General features: G+C 36.1%; 1 protein-coding gene across 8 annotated transcripts in view; it reads right to left on the reverse strand.

The window, feature by feature from the left end:
- The window catches only part of PHTF2 (putative homeodomain transcription factor 2), a 153,023-nt gene that overhangs the window by 34,284 nt on the left and 102,303 nt on the right, over nt 1-16,436 (reverse strand). For all 8 annotated transcript variants that reach the window (XM_030825905.1, XM_030825903.1, XM_003268194.2 and 5 more), the window contains 4 exons: nt 13,792-13,957; nt 12,349-12,513; nt 2,717-2,903; nt 412-567 (listed from right to left, as the gene is read on the reverse strand). In XM_030825905.1, coding sequence (XP_030681765.1) covers nt 412-567; nt 2,717-2,903; nt 12,349-12,513; nt 13,792-13,957 — 674 coding nt within the window. The remainder of the gene's footprint in view (nt 1-411; nt 568-2,716; nt 2,904-12,348; nt 12,514-13,791; nt 13,958-16,436) is intronic.

The following is a 16,436-nucleotide window of genomic DNA, read 5'->3' on the forward strand; positions in this document are numbered from 1 at the left end:
AATTTTGAAGTATGGGGACTTAATAACTGGTGACAGCAATATGAAGGAAGTTACTTAAAATAACTTTGCTATGATCAAATGTATAAAGCCTTTCAAACTGTGGAAAAGGTGAACATGGGAGTTTGCAGATTCTCTCTCCAGAATGTTCTTCTTTAAAAGCAAACAACAAACAATGTATGAGTCTTCAAAGACAATGCACAAAATGAGCTCAAATGTGTGGCTATCTATCCATACATGTGCAATACATAAACCTAAAACTGCTATTTTATAAATCCAGATCACACGACAATAATAAATATTGATAATAATGTGAAATATTTATTTCAACAATTTTTAATTGTTGAAAGAAGTTATAAATTAGTAACATACAAAATAGATACGTATGTATACACTTAAGGACAAAGTATATACCTCATTAGGGTAATGTTTCTTATAATGGTGTGACTTTCTATTCCGAAGAACGCTTTCAGAAGTCCTGTCCACATGACGACGTAATGAGTATCCTGTTTCAGGACCTTCCTCACTGGAGACTTCATCAGAGACATTTGTTATCGTCCTTTGGGTATCCTAAGTTGGGAGTACACAAAGAGGATTACAGGTAATTTCTAAACCTTTTAGCTTTTAAACTACGAAATTTGAAATTACACATATATATATACACATAACCTCAAAATATCCTCAACTATCACAAAGTAACTAATTAGTATTACCTGATTTTCTGAAAAAATATCTTAAATCAGTGACTATACTTTTAAAGCATTTTTACTTTTAAAAGTACTTCAATAGCCATTTGCCAAATATTATCCTGTAATATTTCTGTTCATAAAAGGATCTGAAACAGCATCCAAAAATAAGAAATATGCCAGGCACAGTGGCTCAAGCCTGTAATCCCAGCACTTTGGGAGGCTGAGGTGGGAGGACTGTTTGAGGCCAGGGGTTCGAGACCAGCCTGGGCAACATAGTGAAACTCAGTCTCTTAAAAAATAAAAATAAAAAATCAGCCAGGCATAGCAGTGCACACCTGTACTCCTAGCTATTCGGGAGAGTGAGGTGAGAGGATCACTTGAGCACAGGAGTTTTAGGCTGCAGTGAGCTATAACCGCACCACTGAACTCCAGCCTGGGCAACATAATGAGACCATGTCTCAAAAAAAAAAAAAAAAAAAAAAAAGAATATAAACAGGAGAAAAGCAGAACAGAGACCACTTAAAAAAGGTGAAAGAACATATTATACTATTTTTTCAAACTGAAAAAGCCATCAATTGTAAGACCCACCACTAATTTAATAACGATTTACAGGATAAGAGGAAGTAAATAGCAACTGCATGTGTGCACATGTCAGACAACATTCTACACACATCAATTTGTAAAAGATATCCAGAGTTTAGAAATTATGAAATTAAATGACTCTAGAGCATACGTTTTATTGATATTTTGATGTTCCTCATACAACTTTACTAGGTAATATTAATACAAGCCTGAAAACGTGTTTGAAAGCGTATGACTGAAAATTTATCTGCTAAAGAACAGTGATGAGAGGCTCACATTATCAGAGCTAAATGCTGAAAAAAATCTAAAATCAGAGTAAGGGACTACATTCATTGCAGGCCATGCTCTTCTATGGCTACTGGTACTGAAAATACATGAACGTTCAAGTAGTAACATACAGTTTACCCAAAATTAGAGAATCCTCTTTTCTTTATTTTCCTCAACACAATATGTTCATGCTTACATTCCCAAATGTAACAGAGGTAACATCTTTTGACTCTCTCTATATTTTTTTTACTGTAACAGCTTCTAAAGAATAAACTGTTCAGCCAGAAAAAATTCAGTGAAGCAGAGAAATAGAAGACATCATATTAAACTTTGTTACAATAAAACCAGAGTCTATTTTGGAAAAGTAAAGAAATAATTGTTCTCTTTAACGAATATGTCCCCAGTAAGATTTTTTCCAGTTTAAAAACAAAATAAAAGAAAACAAAACAGGTATGTTGACGCCACAGGTAATGAATGCAGGAAAAACAAGATATCTTCTTATAGAGAACATGAATGGAAAACTGGTTTCCTTGTTCAGCTTTCTGAATTATTTGCATGTTCCACTTAGTGCAAATTCTTACATACATAGAAATAGGGAAAGAAAAAGTAAGGCTTAACAAACAACAACTGAAAATTATAAAGTGCTTTTAACATTTTGGGGCTAGCCACAGTGGCTCATGCCTATAATCCTAGAACTTTAGAAGGCTGAGGTGGGTGGATCGCTTGAGTCCAGAAGTTCGAGACCAGCGTGGACAACATGGCTAAGCCCTGTCTCTACAAAAAACAAACAAAAAAAATTAGCCGGGCATGGTGGCGCATGCCTGTAGTTCTAGCTACTCAGGAGGCTAAGGTGGGAAGATCGTTTGTGCCTGGGAGGCTGAGGCTGCTGTGAGCCAAGATCACATCACCTCACTCCAGCCTGGATAACAGAGTAAGACCCTGTCTCAAAAAAAAACATTTTGGAAAAACTGAAGCCATCAATTCAGAAGGTGTCAGATTATATTGTCAATCAAGTTTAATCACAACACTTTATCTCATTTATAGTTTCATCAGTGTTATAAAGGCTCACAGAATTAATTCTGGAGAAAATACTTAGTTCAAGGGCAACTACTATATCCAAGTCACTTCACATTAGCTAATATAAAATCACACAGGCAAACTATTTTAAAAATCACACGTACTTTGCTAGGACCATTCCTCAGTGTTCCTGTGTTCCAGGCTGTCTCTTCTGGTCGAATAGTTTCACACTGAGGTTCATGGTTTTGTATTCCATCTTGACTGCTTTTAACAGTCTTTTTCCCATCAAGGGATACATAGCCATTGTCAGTTTCAGTTGATTTATCAATTGAATTCTTCGCTTTCTTTGATCTAAAAATTAAAATATGCAGAAGAATGTTTGGACTTAGCTTATTTTGGATAGTTACTGATAGAAATTATAATGTTAATAATTATATCACATAGCTATTTCTCTAAATTTTAATGACCATCCTATTTGTATAATAATTTAGAAATATATCTAACACCTAAAATAAACATGTAAATTAATGTCCTATTTCAGCTTAAAGGTTTTGAGGTCTTACAGATAACAATTCTAGGAGACATGCCCTAACTTATCCAAAAATTCTTAGTAAATCATCTGGTCTTTGAACAAAATCTAGAAACAAAATTTTGCCCATTTTATTATGGTTAAAAATATATTTTGAAGTTTTATTTAAAAAATGATCTAATTGTCAGGTTAAGTTGCAATTCATGGTTTAACTTAGTTCGATAAATTCCTTTTAGTATACAACTCATTTTAATATACAATGAAGACACAGGTCTTTTGTAACATAAAAAGATATAAAAAAAGGAAAATTTTAAATAAGTTTCTAAATAATGGAAGAAGTGAAAAAGAACAACACAAAGAAAATAAAGAAGTAACCTCTTTCACCCACTGAAATAATCTCTGGAAAAGATATTAGTAATCATGCAGCTTATAAATATCTAAAGGGCTAGAATTGAGGAATCTATAAGAATAAATTTTTTTTCAACATATAAAATACAACATGGGAAATAAGATGTTTTTTACTAACAGGCAAACACTTGAGGAGTGCTCTTCAAAGACTACAATGGATGAAAGAACAGTTATCCAAAGGAAACGGTTAGTAGAAATATAAAGTTAGTCCCACACAAAATTAAAATGTGCTCAATGCAGATTAAGCCTATCATAAAACATTTTTAAAGCAATTATATTTAAATAAATTCCCTTGAATTTTTGTTAGAGGTATCAATTTTGCAAGTAAGGAAAAATAAAAATAGTATATTGCCTTCAGTTAGGTCAAAAACCAAAAGTTTTAAAAAAATGCACACATACCAAAAAACCCCACATTAGTTTTAACACTAAATTACTGAGTTCTGTATTTTAGAACTGAGCAGGACCTTAAAACTCACCTATTCTAAACGCTCATTTTGGAAACAAGAAAGAAGAACCAGTCTAAGTGACTTATTTAAGGTCATGCAGTCAGAAGTAAAGCTCGCACTAGAGTACAGACCTTCTGACTATTAAGTTAATTATATTCTCCATACTACCTCAAACTGCCCACTCTCTGGGAAACTGCCTGTTAGGATTTTTTAACACACTCATCAACCTAGAAAGTTTGTGTCTTATGCAAACACGCCCCTTTCCTTCTTTGTCCTTCTTCTCCAAGGTTCCTAAAGGGGCAGAAAGACCATTATTTCCCATATGCTCTACAGAGCTCCAATGCTTTTTAGTCATTCAGAGCACATCTCCACAGACTTGCAAGACTGAAAAGCCAAATCTCCAGATCCTTTACTTTCTGTATGATCCTCAGAAGCATGGAGAGACCAAGGGAACAATAAGCCATAGGATAAAGAGGATGGAGAGAGGGAGGAACATGAATTATAGCAGAGAGGAAAATGGGCAAAAAATAGAAGACGCAGAAGAAACTTGTTACTTTCTCTGTCTGGGAAAGAAAGTGATAGAAACATTAGTTATTAATTGTTTCCTTTACCCCTCCCTTGAACACTGTGCAACCTGCAGATGTGGAAAAAGACCAAGTGAAGTTAAGTTACTTGATATCCTGAAAATGTCAGAAACTCAAAGATAAGGAAGAGAGAATGTACTGGAAAGGTATTTATAAAGGTTCATGAAAATCAGACTGGGCTGAGAAGGGAGAGGAAAGGGGAGATAAATTAGGTGAAAGAAGATGGAAAAGTTGGTAGAACCATTAATCAGACAGTATATGCAAGAAGAGAAATTTATTTAGGAAGAAAGATGGAACACTCTGAGAAATGTTAGTAGGCAAATGAAAACATGAGCCTGGAGGCCAGCAATCAAAGTAGAAATAGTGGCTGAAAATTTGGGAATGTGTAGAATGAACCAGACTCTATAGGGTTAAAAAAAGGGTGGCGGTAGAGGGGTGGGGGTAGGCCAGTAAAAGGGTCTTTGAGTCTGTAATAACTGTTGCTTTAACCATTTTTCTAAGGAGAATGTATTCTTTCCTTAACAGGGCAGGGTAAATACTATGTGAAACCAGGGGAAAGAGTACCGGCAGCATTCATCCCATATGATACCTTTCAGCTATCTCTCACTTCCTCCTGTCCTTACCTCTGCTTCCTTCCAATATTCTCTGGGTTGTTTCTCTCCCCACTATCTCCTCAAAGTTCATGTTACACTCTCAGGAGACAAGAATAGTAATTTACTAAGCTGTAGTAGGTATTTGATGCTTCTCATGAACCCTATGGAGGTAAGTTGCAAACTAAGCTGCAGTGGCCAAAGAAAAATGCTAAATGTTAAGTATTACTCTCAGAGTTTACAAACAGAGGCAGCCTGCCAGTGGCTGGTAATGAAAGCACTTGCAAGAATATCGATGGAGTGGGACAGCAAAAGCAGCCCAGTGACAGTCAATAACGGAAGCCCATTTAGGGACAATATTAGAGAAAAATACCAGGTGCAGCCTGGCAGGGTTAGAAGTTGATCTATATAAAGGCGACTAATGGAATAAGTAAACATATTGAGGATAATGGGAATCACATTTTTCTCACTGATAGAGAAAGAAGATATAAATATAAAAAGAAGAAACAGAATGAACCTTGCAGGATTGTATTTGAATTGGAGCTATCAATGCAAATTGATGGTGTATAATATATCTGGATAGCTATAGAAATAAATATAATTGTAAAGGGCCAAATACACATTTTCTAGCTGTGCTCACTGAAAAGGCCTGGGGTTAACAACACCCCAATCGCAACAAGTATATCTTGAACTCACATTTTGGTTTCTATATACTACTCTTCTTGAAACAATAGTTGATTCCAGGCTGGGACAGACGAAATACAAGTTGAACCCAAAATATTTTGTTGTGCCAGAAAGTAAGGAAATGCTCAAAGACTGATACAGGTATGTCAGATAGCAAGGTTAATTGCTCAAAGGGGTTCCATGGCCAAAATTAGGTTGATCTGATCATCAAAATAAATAATGACAATAAAAAATTGAATAAAATAGAAATCTATGAGTAAATAAATAAAGGAAAACTTCTCCTTAAAGCAGAATGCCAACTAATAAATACAGAAGGAATGATGGAGTTAGAAAAATAACCACTTGGGAATCATAACAATAATTAGGGCAAGAATAATCTATAGATGCTAAAGCTAGAAGGTGAAAGCAGGATAATAAGTGGGTCACGACCAGGCCTCCATATCCACAGGTTCCATATTTGTGGATTCAACCAACCTCAAATTGAAAATGTAGGTAGGCTTACTACACTTGCATCTGTACTGAACATGTACAGACATTTTTTTCTTGTCATTATTCCCTAAGCAATACAGTATAATAATGATTTACATAACATTTATACTGTTATTAGGTACTAAAAGAGGATTAAAGTAAATGAGAGGACATGCATGCGCTATATGCAAATATTATACCATTTATACACGAGACTTGAGCATCCTCAGAGGTTGGTATCCTGGGGGGGGTGGGAGTGGTGGTGGGTGGAGGTATCCCAGAACCAATCTCCCATGGATACCAAGAAACAACTGTGGTTTGGTTTTGTTTTGTTTTTAAGAGAGACAGGGTCTCACTCTGTCTCCCAGGCTGGAGTGTAAATGGTAGGAGAGCTAAATTCCAATTATTGCAGGTAAAGAGGGTCAAAAACTGTGGTTGCTCCAGGCAGGTTTAGTTTTACCACTGATTGCTATATGACTCATGTTGGCATTAATAAACAAAAGTAACTACCTCAAAGGGACAGTATTGGTAAAATTAATTTATCAAAAGGAACACAGGTTACTGAGACTTAGATGTTTAAGTAATTCCTCCTGTTGCCTTGTTTTAGGGAATAAAAATACAGTAAAGGCAGTGGGGATGAGAGACTTATTTAAAAAACAAATATTGTAAAATTCTACTTACATTTTTAAAAGAGAAGTTAATTCTATCCGTCAACTTTAAAACATGCACAAAAATAAACAGAATGCAAGATAAATAGCATTTTGATTTTAAAATAGACATATATACTGAAATCACCATTCCTCATCAAAAATGGAAAGCAGAAAGAAGCTGGTATTAGGAATTAAAGTATTACCGTATAGGAAGAAATTATACTTTTTAGTATTATATACACAGACGCGCGCACACACACACACACACACAAATCTACCTTCTGTTATTTACAATTCATGCATGTAATATTCATTTCATAAAACTAGAGTTAATGCTATTTTCTTAGATCAACCCAAATACCATGAATCACAGGCACCTGGACAGCAAGGCTAGTAGTTTCTTGAAAACAGGAGACATATATCTCTATACTGCTTTTATTTATTCCATGATAGAAGCAATATTTCCTAGACATGCACAGTGTGCCCTTAGCAACACCCTCGGCAAGGAAAAAACCCTAGAAGCTTGGAGCAGTTGAAAAGAACCCTGGCCCGAGAATGGTGGCCTCCCAGCTCTGCTGTTATTAGTGACTGCAGTGTTATGAAGAATAAATTAAGATGAAATCAGTGAAAATTTTTTTTGTAAATTGCAAATATTGTAGTAATTTATTACCTTACTCCTAGATTTTGAAAAGCTTTTTACCAAATTGAGCATAAAAATAATGAGAAAACAAGCCGGGCATGGTGGCTCATGCCTGTAATCCTAGCACTTTGGGAGGACGAGGTGGTCGGATCATGAGGTCAAGAGATCGAGACCATCCTGGCCAACATGGTGAAACCCCTTCTCTACTAAAAAATACAAGAATTAGCTGGGCGTGGTGGTGTGCGCCTGTAGTCCCAGCTACTTGGGAGGCTGAGGCAGAAGAATCACTTGAACCCGGGAGGCGGAGGTTGCAGTGAGCCGAGATCGTGCCACTGCACTCCAGCCTGGCAACAGAGCGAGACTCCATCCCCCACCCCAAAAAAACTAATAATAATAATAACAATAATAATGAAAAAACAGCTTATATTTAGAAGACAGCTCAGTCAGAATCTCAGTTTAATGTGGATCCGATATAACTCTAGCACAAACCAAGGAAAGCTGTGATTTAACACTACCAGAAAATGTCAAATTTCTGGTACGTTTTTCAGAATATTGAAAATTGATTGACTTTCATTTCCCATTTTGAGAATCCCTAAGATTCTGAGGGATGTTAGAGACAACAAAACTGTCATTTTCAATACCTTTTCTGACTCTATCATTCCATGATTCTCTGATAAAAAAAATCTCAGATTTAATTCTGTTCTGGGTGTTAAAGAAGCTTGTAGGGACAACTAGGGGCTTTTCCTAGGAATATCTTTCCAAGCTGAGGGGGAAGGACCTTGAAGAAGGCCCAGCAATCCAGACTTAGTCATTCAGCCAGTCAGTGAACCATCATAAGGTTGCCGCTCTCCTCCTCCACTGTGCCTTAGCTGCTCACTCTCCTACTCTTAGCTTCTGGAGTTTAGCTTAGTTTCTATTACCTTACCAGATTTCTGAGAACTACTCTTCTTGTAAAAACATTGCATATCCAACTCCTTGTTTAAATTCACTTCAAGACCCAATTGAAACGTAAAGCCTTCCTGACTCTCCTTGGCAGAGATCATTGTACCCTCCTTTGTTCTCCTAGGATATTTTGTTTGCATTTGTAACACTGTATTTCAGTGGTTTATATGTGATTTTCCTCCACTAGCTTATGAGCTTCAGCACCGTACTCCCAGCACGTGACTCAACGCCTGGCTTAGGATGGTACTTATTAGATATATATATATATATATATATATATATTTTTTTTTTTTTGAGACGGAGTCTAGCTCTGTCGCGCAGGCTGGAGTGCAGTGGTGCCATCTCAGTTTACTGCAACCCCCGCCACCCAGGTTCAAATGATTCTCCTGCTTCAGCCTCTCAAGTAGCTGGGATTACAGGCACATGCCACTATGCCCGGCTAATTTTTTTGTATTTTAATTTAACCTGGTGATTTAGAGACAGATAATCAGAATAAAACTGGATCACATGTTAACTAATATGCCTGACTGACCTACCTTTAAGATTCCTGTCACATTTAGCCTTAGTATTTACTGTTTTTAACACTAAAGTGAAAGTTAAAGATTGAATAAAGCTGGGTGTGGTGGCTCACACCTGTAATCTCACCATTTTGGGAGGTTAAGGTGGGAGAATTGCTTGAGCCCTCGAGTTTGAGACCAGCCTTGGCAACATAGTGAGAGCTGTAGTTCCTGTTTGCTGTTTTTCAGTGATATTGTCATGGTGAAATGAATCTTAGAGGACATGAAAGAAAACTTAGGATCCATGTGACTTCTGAAGTAAGTACTATGCTGAACGACACACAATGAAGATGTAATTCGTCCTATTCGATCTCTTTAGTAGAAACTATAATTACATTAATTAACAATTCATTGAAATTAAAGTACTAAATCCTCAGGAAATATAATTGATTTCTATCTTTTTTTTTTAGACGGAGTCTCGCTCTTTCACCCAGGCTGGAATGCAGTGGCACAATCTTGACTCACTACAACCTCCATTGCCTGGGTTCAAGCAATTCTCCTGCCTTAGCCTCTCAAATAGCTGGGATTATAGGCACCCGCTATCACACCCAGCTAATTTTTGTATTTTTAGTACAGATGGGGTTTCACCATGTTGGCCAGACTGGTCTTGAACTCCTGACCTCAGGTGATCCACCCGCCTCGGCCTCACAAAGTGCTGGGATTACAGGTGTGAGCCACCGTGCCCAGCCTCTATATCTTTTTAAATTGACATTTTCTTAGACTTTGTTTTCTCAGGTTCATAAAGGTTTATTAAAGTAATTACCAATTTTTCAAATGAGAAATACTATGTCTTGTTTCAAAAATAATAGTTTTATCTTGGGAATAAAATGTACTTAGAGATGACAAACAGTACCTTTCCAACTTATAGAGTTTTAAAATAGCGGTTCTCTTAGCTGGGCATAGTGGCAAATGCCTATAGTCCCAGTTACTTGAGAGTCTGAAGTGGGAGAATCACCTGAGCCTGGGAGGTTGAGGCTTCAGGGAGCCATGATCACACCACTGCACTCCACCAAGGACTACAGGAGTGAGACCCTGTCTCCAAAAAAAAAAAAAAAAAAAAAAAAAAAAAAGGGGGGGGCGGTTCTCTCAGTGTGCAGTGAGATAGGTTAAAAAATATATATATACAAAAATAGAATAGTGGTTCTCATCCTAACATCTAGAAAACCATCAAGATACCATACACAAAGCTTAAATATCTGTGTGGTTATTAATTTATTTTCCTATCAGTTATGTTAACAGAGATAACAGAGGTATCCAGCTTTTCAATTTATCACCAGAAACAATTTTAAGTCTTAGTTGATAAGCTGATAAGTGCTTAATTGATAAGTGCTTAGTTTAAGCACTTCCTGTCTTAACAAAGCCTGAAAGAAGAAAATATCAAGATCTCTGAACTCAGCTTAGGACTTCTAAAATTAACATTTCTCTTAAGATCTTTTTGTACCTAATAAAAGTCTCATTCACACGCTGGCAAACCAGCCCCAAAACGAGATAAACACAGTACATCTTTTAAAATATTTAGATGTACAGCTGTCATGATTAAAGAGAATAAATCCAGAGTGAGTTAGCCACTATAATGGACAGCCACTGCAATGGCAGTCATGATCATGGTCATGCTGCTGCCCAACAGGAGGAATATTTAAGTCTCTATCTCATTTGATAAGAGAAATACAGTAAACTTCCAAAGGTATCAACCTACTAGTTTTAGGGGGACTCTGAATACTACACATAATATCAGTTGTAGACAACCAAAACAAATGAATGATTCCCAAAAAGTGAAATATATCCATTACGCTATTTATTAACTGCTTATCTGGAAATGCTCAAGAAACTGACTTTGCAGTGACTAAATTGTTGCATGCCAATGTTAGAAAGGACAGCTATATTACATCCAAGTTAGTTATGTGCAAAACATTTTTTTTAAAAGACTAAAGAAGAGAGAGATATAGACAGAATTCAACCCAAGTTAAAAAACGAAAACAAAACATATTGTCCCTGGAGGAAGAATAGGTGATTGGAATAGAAAGGATTTTCACTTAATGCCATGTTACTGTAAACTATTAAAATCTGGAAAACTTTCCTAAAAATTACAATGAACGAAAATATGCCCTGGATATAACTGCTTAGTTCTATAACGCATGATAAACTTTATCCTAAGAGCACAATCACAAATTGATGAAATATGGTATTAGTGAAGGCATTAACAAAGTGACAGAATAGTTATTTGCAGTATCCCTTTTCTTGATTAATTAAGTACCTTTCATCAGTTACATGCAATATTTTGATCACAGCTTTAACTTTTTTCACATTTATTATAGGTATATATAAACTAGTAATATAACCCTTAAGTGTTTTGAATATTCAAAATAATAATAATACAAGCTTGAGTTAGGTTTCTTTTAATGTTTGCTGTAATTATATTTTCCTATTTGGTAAGTCTTCATTGATGGTACAACTATACAAACTATACAAAAGCCATTTTTGTATAGTTGTATACAAAAAGCCATTTTTATATAGCACAAAAATGCACATGGTACATTGTACAAAAGTAGAATCACATACTATAATATACATTTTATTCACTTAAATAACAATGCCTATATGTTTTATTTCAGATAATTTTGGATAACTGAGGCAAGAACTTAGAAGAAAAAAAACTATACAATTCACATGACATTTTAATACAGCCAATTTTGACCTAAAACGGTGATAAAAATAAATTAACCAATTAACACAAGTAAAATAGTACTTGAGAAATATAAAAGAAACCAAAATCAAGAAATCCTGGCCGGGTTCAGTGGCTCACGCCTGTAATCACAGCACTTTAGGAGGCCGAGGTCTGGCCAACATGGTGAAACCCCATCTCTACTAAAAATACAAAAAATTAGCCAGGCGTGGTGGCACGTGCCTGTAATCCCAGCTACTCGGGTGGCTGGGGCAGGAGAATCACTTGAACCCGGAAGGTAGAGGATGCAGTGAGCCGAGATCGTGCCACTGCACTCCAGCCTCGGCAACAGAGCCACACTCCGTCCCCCCCAAATAAAAAAAAAAAAAAAAAAAAGGAAATCCTAGCTAAATATGCTTTGGTATATTCATTCTGGTATAGATGTATGTACACATGAGCCAAATAAACTTTATGGTGTCTATTTTTCCATTATCTATACTATTATAATTTATCAAAACAAAATCCATAATGAGGCTGTCACATTTAAAGTAATTAATATTAATTACCTGAGACTGAAGTGCCAGAAAAAGGATAGTGCCATCTCTATGCCATATAAAACCTTAAATAAATACAAACCCTGATAAAAAGAAAGCAGCATGCCAGAGATCTCTGAAGACAGCGCCAACGCTGTGACAGGTGCTTGTACCGTGGTTCTGAACTGCTCCCTCTTGGGTGTTATCTGTGGTACTAGAACCATCTCCTTCCCTATGTACTTCCAAATGGACTGCTTTTCTTAATTTCCTTCATCAGAAGAGATTAAGAATGGAAGGCAGCTTTAATATTTTAATAACCACTTTCTCAGTAGTACAATCAAAATTTTGGAAAACATAAACACAGGAACTTAACACATAATAAAATTTAGATTTACTAGATAAAATTTAATCCAAATATCATGATGCATATTCAAGACCAATTTCTAGAAATATCAAGGTATTGGTCCTTGCTTATATTGGCAGGTCAGTGGACAGAAGGTTGTAAGGATTGCATTGGATGGATATTTACAAAAGCATTTCTTCCCTATTTGAATGCCACTTATCTGCAGATGAAGAAAGAAGAAAATTTAGATTGGAGAGAATTATAATCTAATTTATCAACATTGCTATTTATCTAATGTATTATCTTTTAAAAATGAGACGGGCTTAAATCTCAGCACCCAAAAACTACAAATGTCACAATCTCTTAGCAATGATATTCAAAAGAGGACCCGCTCCAAAAGAACCTTAAAACAAACTCCAGTGTGCTGAGTGGCCAGTGAGACATGCTATATTTACTGAATCAAGGGTAATATTAAACAGATTCAAATAGAATTTAGTGGCTGGGTGTGGTGGCTCACACCTGTAATCCCAGCACTTTGGGAGGCCGAGGTGGGAGGATCTCTTGAGCCCAGGAGTTCAAGACTAGCCTGGACAATAAAGTGAGACCCCGTGTCTACAAAAAACAAAAAATAAAAAAACTAGTCAGATGGGGTGGCATACACCTGTATTCCCAACTACTCAGGAGGATGAGGTGAAAGGATCACTTGAGCCCAGGAGGTCCAGGCCGCAGTGAGCTGGACTCCAGCCTGGGTGACGGAGACAGTGAGACCGTGTCTCAAAAAAAAAAACAAAAAGAAAAAAAACAAAACAAAACCAAATAGCATTTAGTAAATACAGTTTAGCTGAAATTTTTTCTAGGTTTTTGTTTTTGCCAAAGCATCTTAGAAATACAAGATTTTATAAGTAGTAGGAATTATTAACAATCTAGCTAACATATTGTCTACATTGATATTAGGTGACTATAAATGAGCTTCAAGGAAAAAAAAAAAAGAAACAAAAACACAGGCATGTGGTCTTAAAATGGCCTTGAAGCAAATATGGAAACTAAATCATTTGGTAATTGATTCTGAAGCTGTGTTTTTTTTTTTGAAACAGCAACATTACAAGATAAGATTTTAGTCTATGAAGATAAGAGGAGTCAAGAACAATTGTGGATTCAAATTACATAAATGTATAAAAAGATTACTTTTCAAAAAAACAGTACCTTCTTCTTTTACCCCCTGTACTTAGAGGAGGTTTGGGTGTTCTTGTGGAAACAATCTGGCAGTGCACAGTTCCCAGGAGCAGCATCAGCCATATCGGCCCAATCACCTCTGTCAGAGGTATGCTGTGTGGGCTAGAAGTGGAGCAGAATAATACTATTGCGGCAACTATAAAAAGGGCAAGAAAATATGCTTAATTATAGATCTGATAGTCACCTCTTCAAAACTTTTAAAATTGTTTTTACATTATTTTTTGCCAAAATATTTTTCTAAATTTAAATGAGTTTAAAATATTACTACAGACAAGCTTTTTCAGACTGTTTTATTGTCTGCCACAACCTAACCATGGTATTTAGTAATAAACTCTTGGAACAAGACAACACCCAACATAGTCTCTAAAGTACACCTCAACGCTGCAATGTAAATTAGATGCATATGAATCTAAGGACATTTCTAAGTAACATCACAGACAATTAAAGAACCACCCTAACCTCAAGTACATTATTTCTTTGTTTTACAAATAAGGAAATCTTAAGATAAGTGTATAATACAGCTACAAAGAACTTCTTATTAATAGAGGTCTATCTCCTTAGAATTAATAACAAATTTACTTAGGCATAGTTTCCAGAGAAACCACTAAACATCCATCAATGCTAACTATTACTACATGAAGGGAAATCTTGTTTTGCCTACACAGCATCCCTTAGACTTTCTGGACATAAACTCTCTTTACCTTTGTCTCCCTCCTTTATCCATCAATCATACATTCTTCTTTCTCTCACCTCAGGGATAGACATGTAATCTAGGCTTGTCACAGCCTTAGTAAGTCTGCATACAAAAGTTTATAAAAAGATGGGCAAGTGACCTAAGCAGGGCCAATCAGTCTTTTTCAGGGACTAATATAGGTGCTTCAAGACCTTTCTCCTACATCACAAACACTAAAGACTACGAAAAAATGAAATTGCTAGGGGCCACCTTACCCACCACCTAGAAAGAGCCAATCTAAGAATGTGACCAGCAAGACCAGAGTCTACAGCAAAAAGAAGTGAAGATATTATCTGAGCCTCTCGATCCAGCCATGCCTGAATCCAGGGCCAAGGAGTACCTAAAATAAAATGTAAATATTATAAGATTTTTGGTCATTTTGTTAAGTGTGATCACTGTAATGTGGTTATATGTGCTTATTTTGAAGAGATGCATATTGATGTATTCAGGGGTAAAATGTCTCAATGTATATAATTTACTTAACAAAATAGATTAAGTAAACATCCCAAAATGTTAATCATTGTTAAAGAGATGGGTAGTTAGGTGTTTAGGGTGACCATGTAATTTACCATCTAAACCAAGACACTTTTGAGTGAAAGGCACCAGGACAACATGAGTAAACTTGGGGTTGGACAATCCCAGGCAAACTGGGACATATGGCCGCCCCAGCTGTTGTACTGTTCTATCTAGTTCCCTGGGTTTTTTTTTTTAGTTTTTATGATAAACAGTAAAATTAACGACCAAAAAAACCAACTTCTTGTAAAAGCTAGTTTGTATTTAGTTTCTGCCACCTGCAACTCAAAGAATCCTGGTCTAACACACCAGAAGCTTAAAACATCACTTAATCTGCTAATATACTTAAAGAGTATCATGAAAACAAATTTCAGCTGTATGTAACTGTAAGTAATAAGGTTCCTTAAAAAGAAAAAACAAAAAATTTAAAATGCCAATCATCTTTATGAATTACCCTGGAATTTAACCCAAATTCTCTAGTTCTTCCGTAACAGTGTGGAATTTTGAAAAGCAGAGTCTTTTTTGTTTTTAATATGAATTTTAATGTGACTTTTATCAAGTTCTTTAATATTTTTGCACCTTGGTTTAATCTTCTGTATATCTACTTAGTACACAGCATACATATAGTACATAGGCACTATAATAGGTTTTAGGTGAGGTAATGCATGTAAAACATTTTGAAAAGCTGCTTATACACAGTAAGTGTATACTGAACATTGGTGAATAGTAGCTTTTTTTTTTTTTTTTTTTTTTAGCTACCATTAACTCTAATTTTTTCTTGAGATGGAGTCTCGCTCTGTTGCCCAGGATGGAGTGCAGAGGCGCGATCTCAGCTCACTGCAAGCTCCGCCTCCCAGGTTCACACCATTCTCCGGGTTCACGCCATTCTCCTGCCTCAGCCTCCCGAGTAGCTACAGGTGCCCGCCACCACGCTCGGCTAACTTTTTGTATTTTTAGTACAGATGGGGTTTCACCGTGCCATTAACTCTAATTTTAAAAGGGGCAAGTACAAATGCTTACTTAAGAAGTTCAGAGTTTCAGACACAAAGGCGAACATCTTTTAAAACTTTAGGTTTTATATAACCTGTTGTTGGTTATTTTTTTTTTTTATGAAAATTTTTGAAATTTGCTAGCCTCTCTTATCCTTTTTTTTTAATTATACTTTAGGTTTTAGGGTACATGTGCACAATGTGCAGGTTTGTTACATATGTATCCATGTGCCATGTTGATTTCCTGCACCCATTAACTCGTCATTTAGCATTAGGTATATCTCCTAATGCTATCCCTCCCCCCTCCCCCAACCCCACAACAGTCCCCGGAGTGTGATGTTCCCCTTCCTGTGTCCATGAGTTCTCATTGTTCAATTCCC

The sequence above is a fragment of the Nomascus leucogenys genome, chromosome 13 (genome assembly GCF_006542625.1).
Source record: "Nomascus leucogenys isolate Asia chromosome 13, Asia_NLE_v1, whole genome shotgun sequence".
In the NCBI taxonomy this organism is placed as follows: domain Eukaryota; kingdom Metazoa; phylum Chordata; class Mammalia; order Primates; family Hylobatidae; genus Nomascus; species Nomascus leucogenys.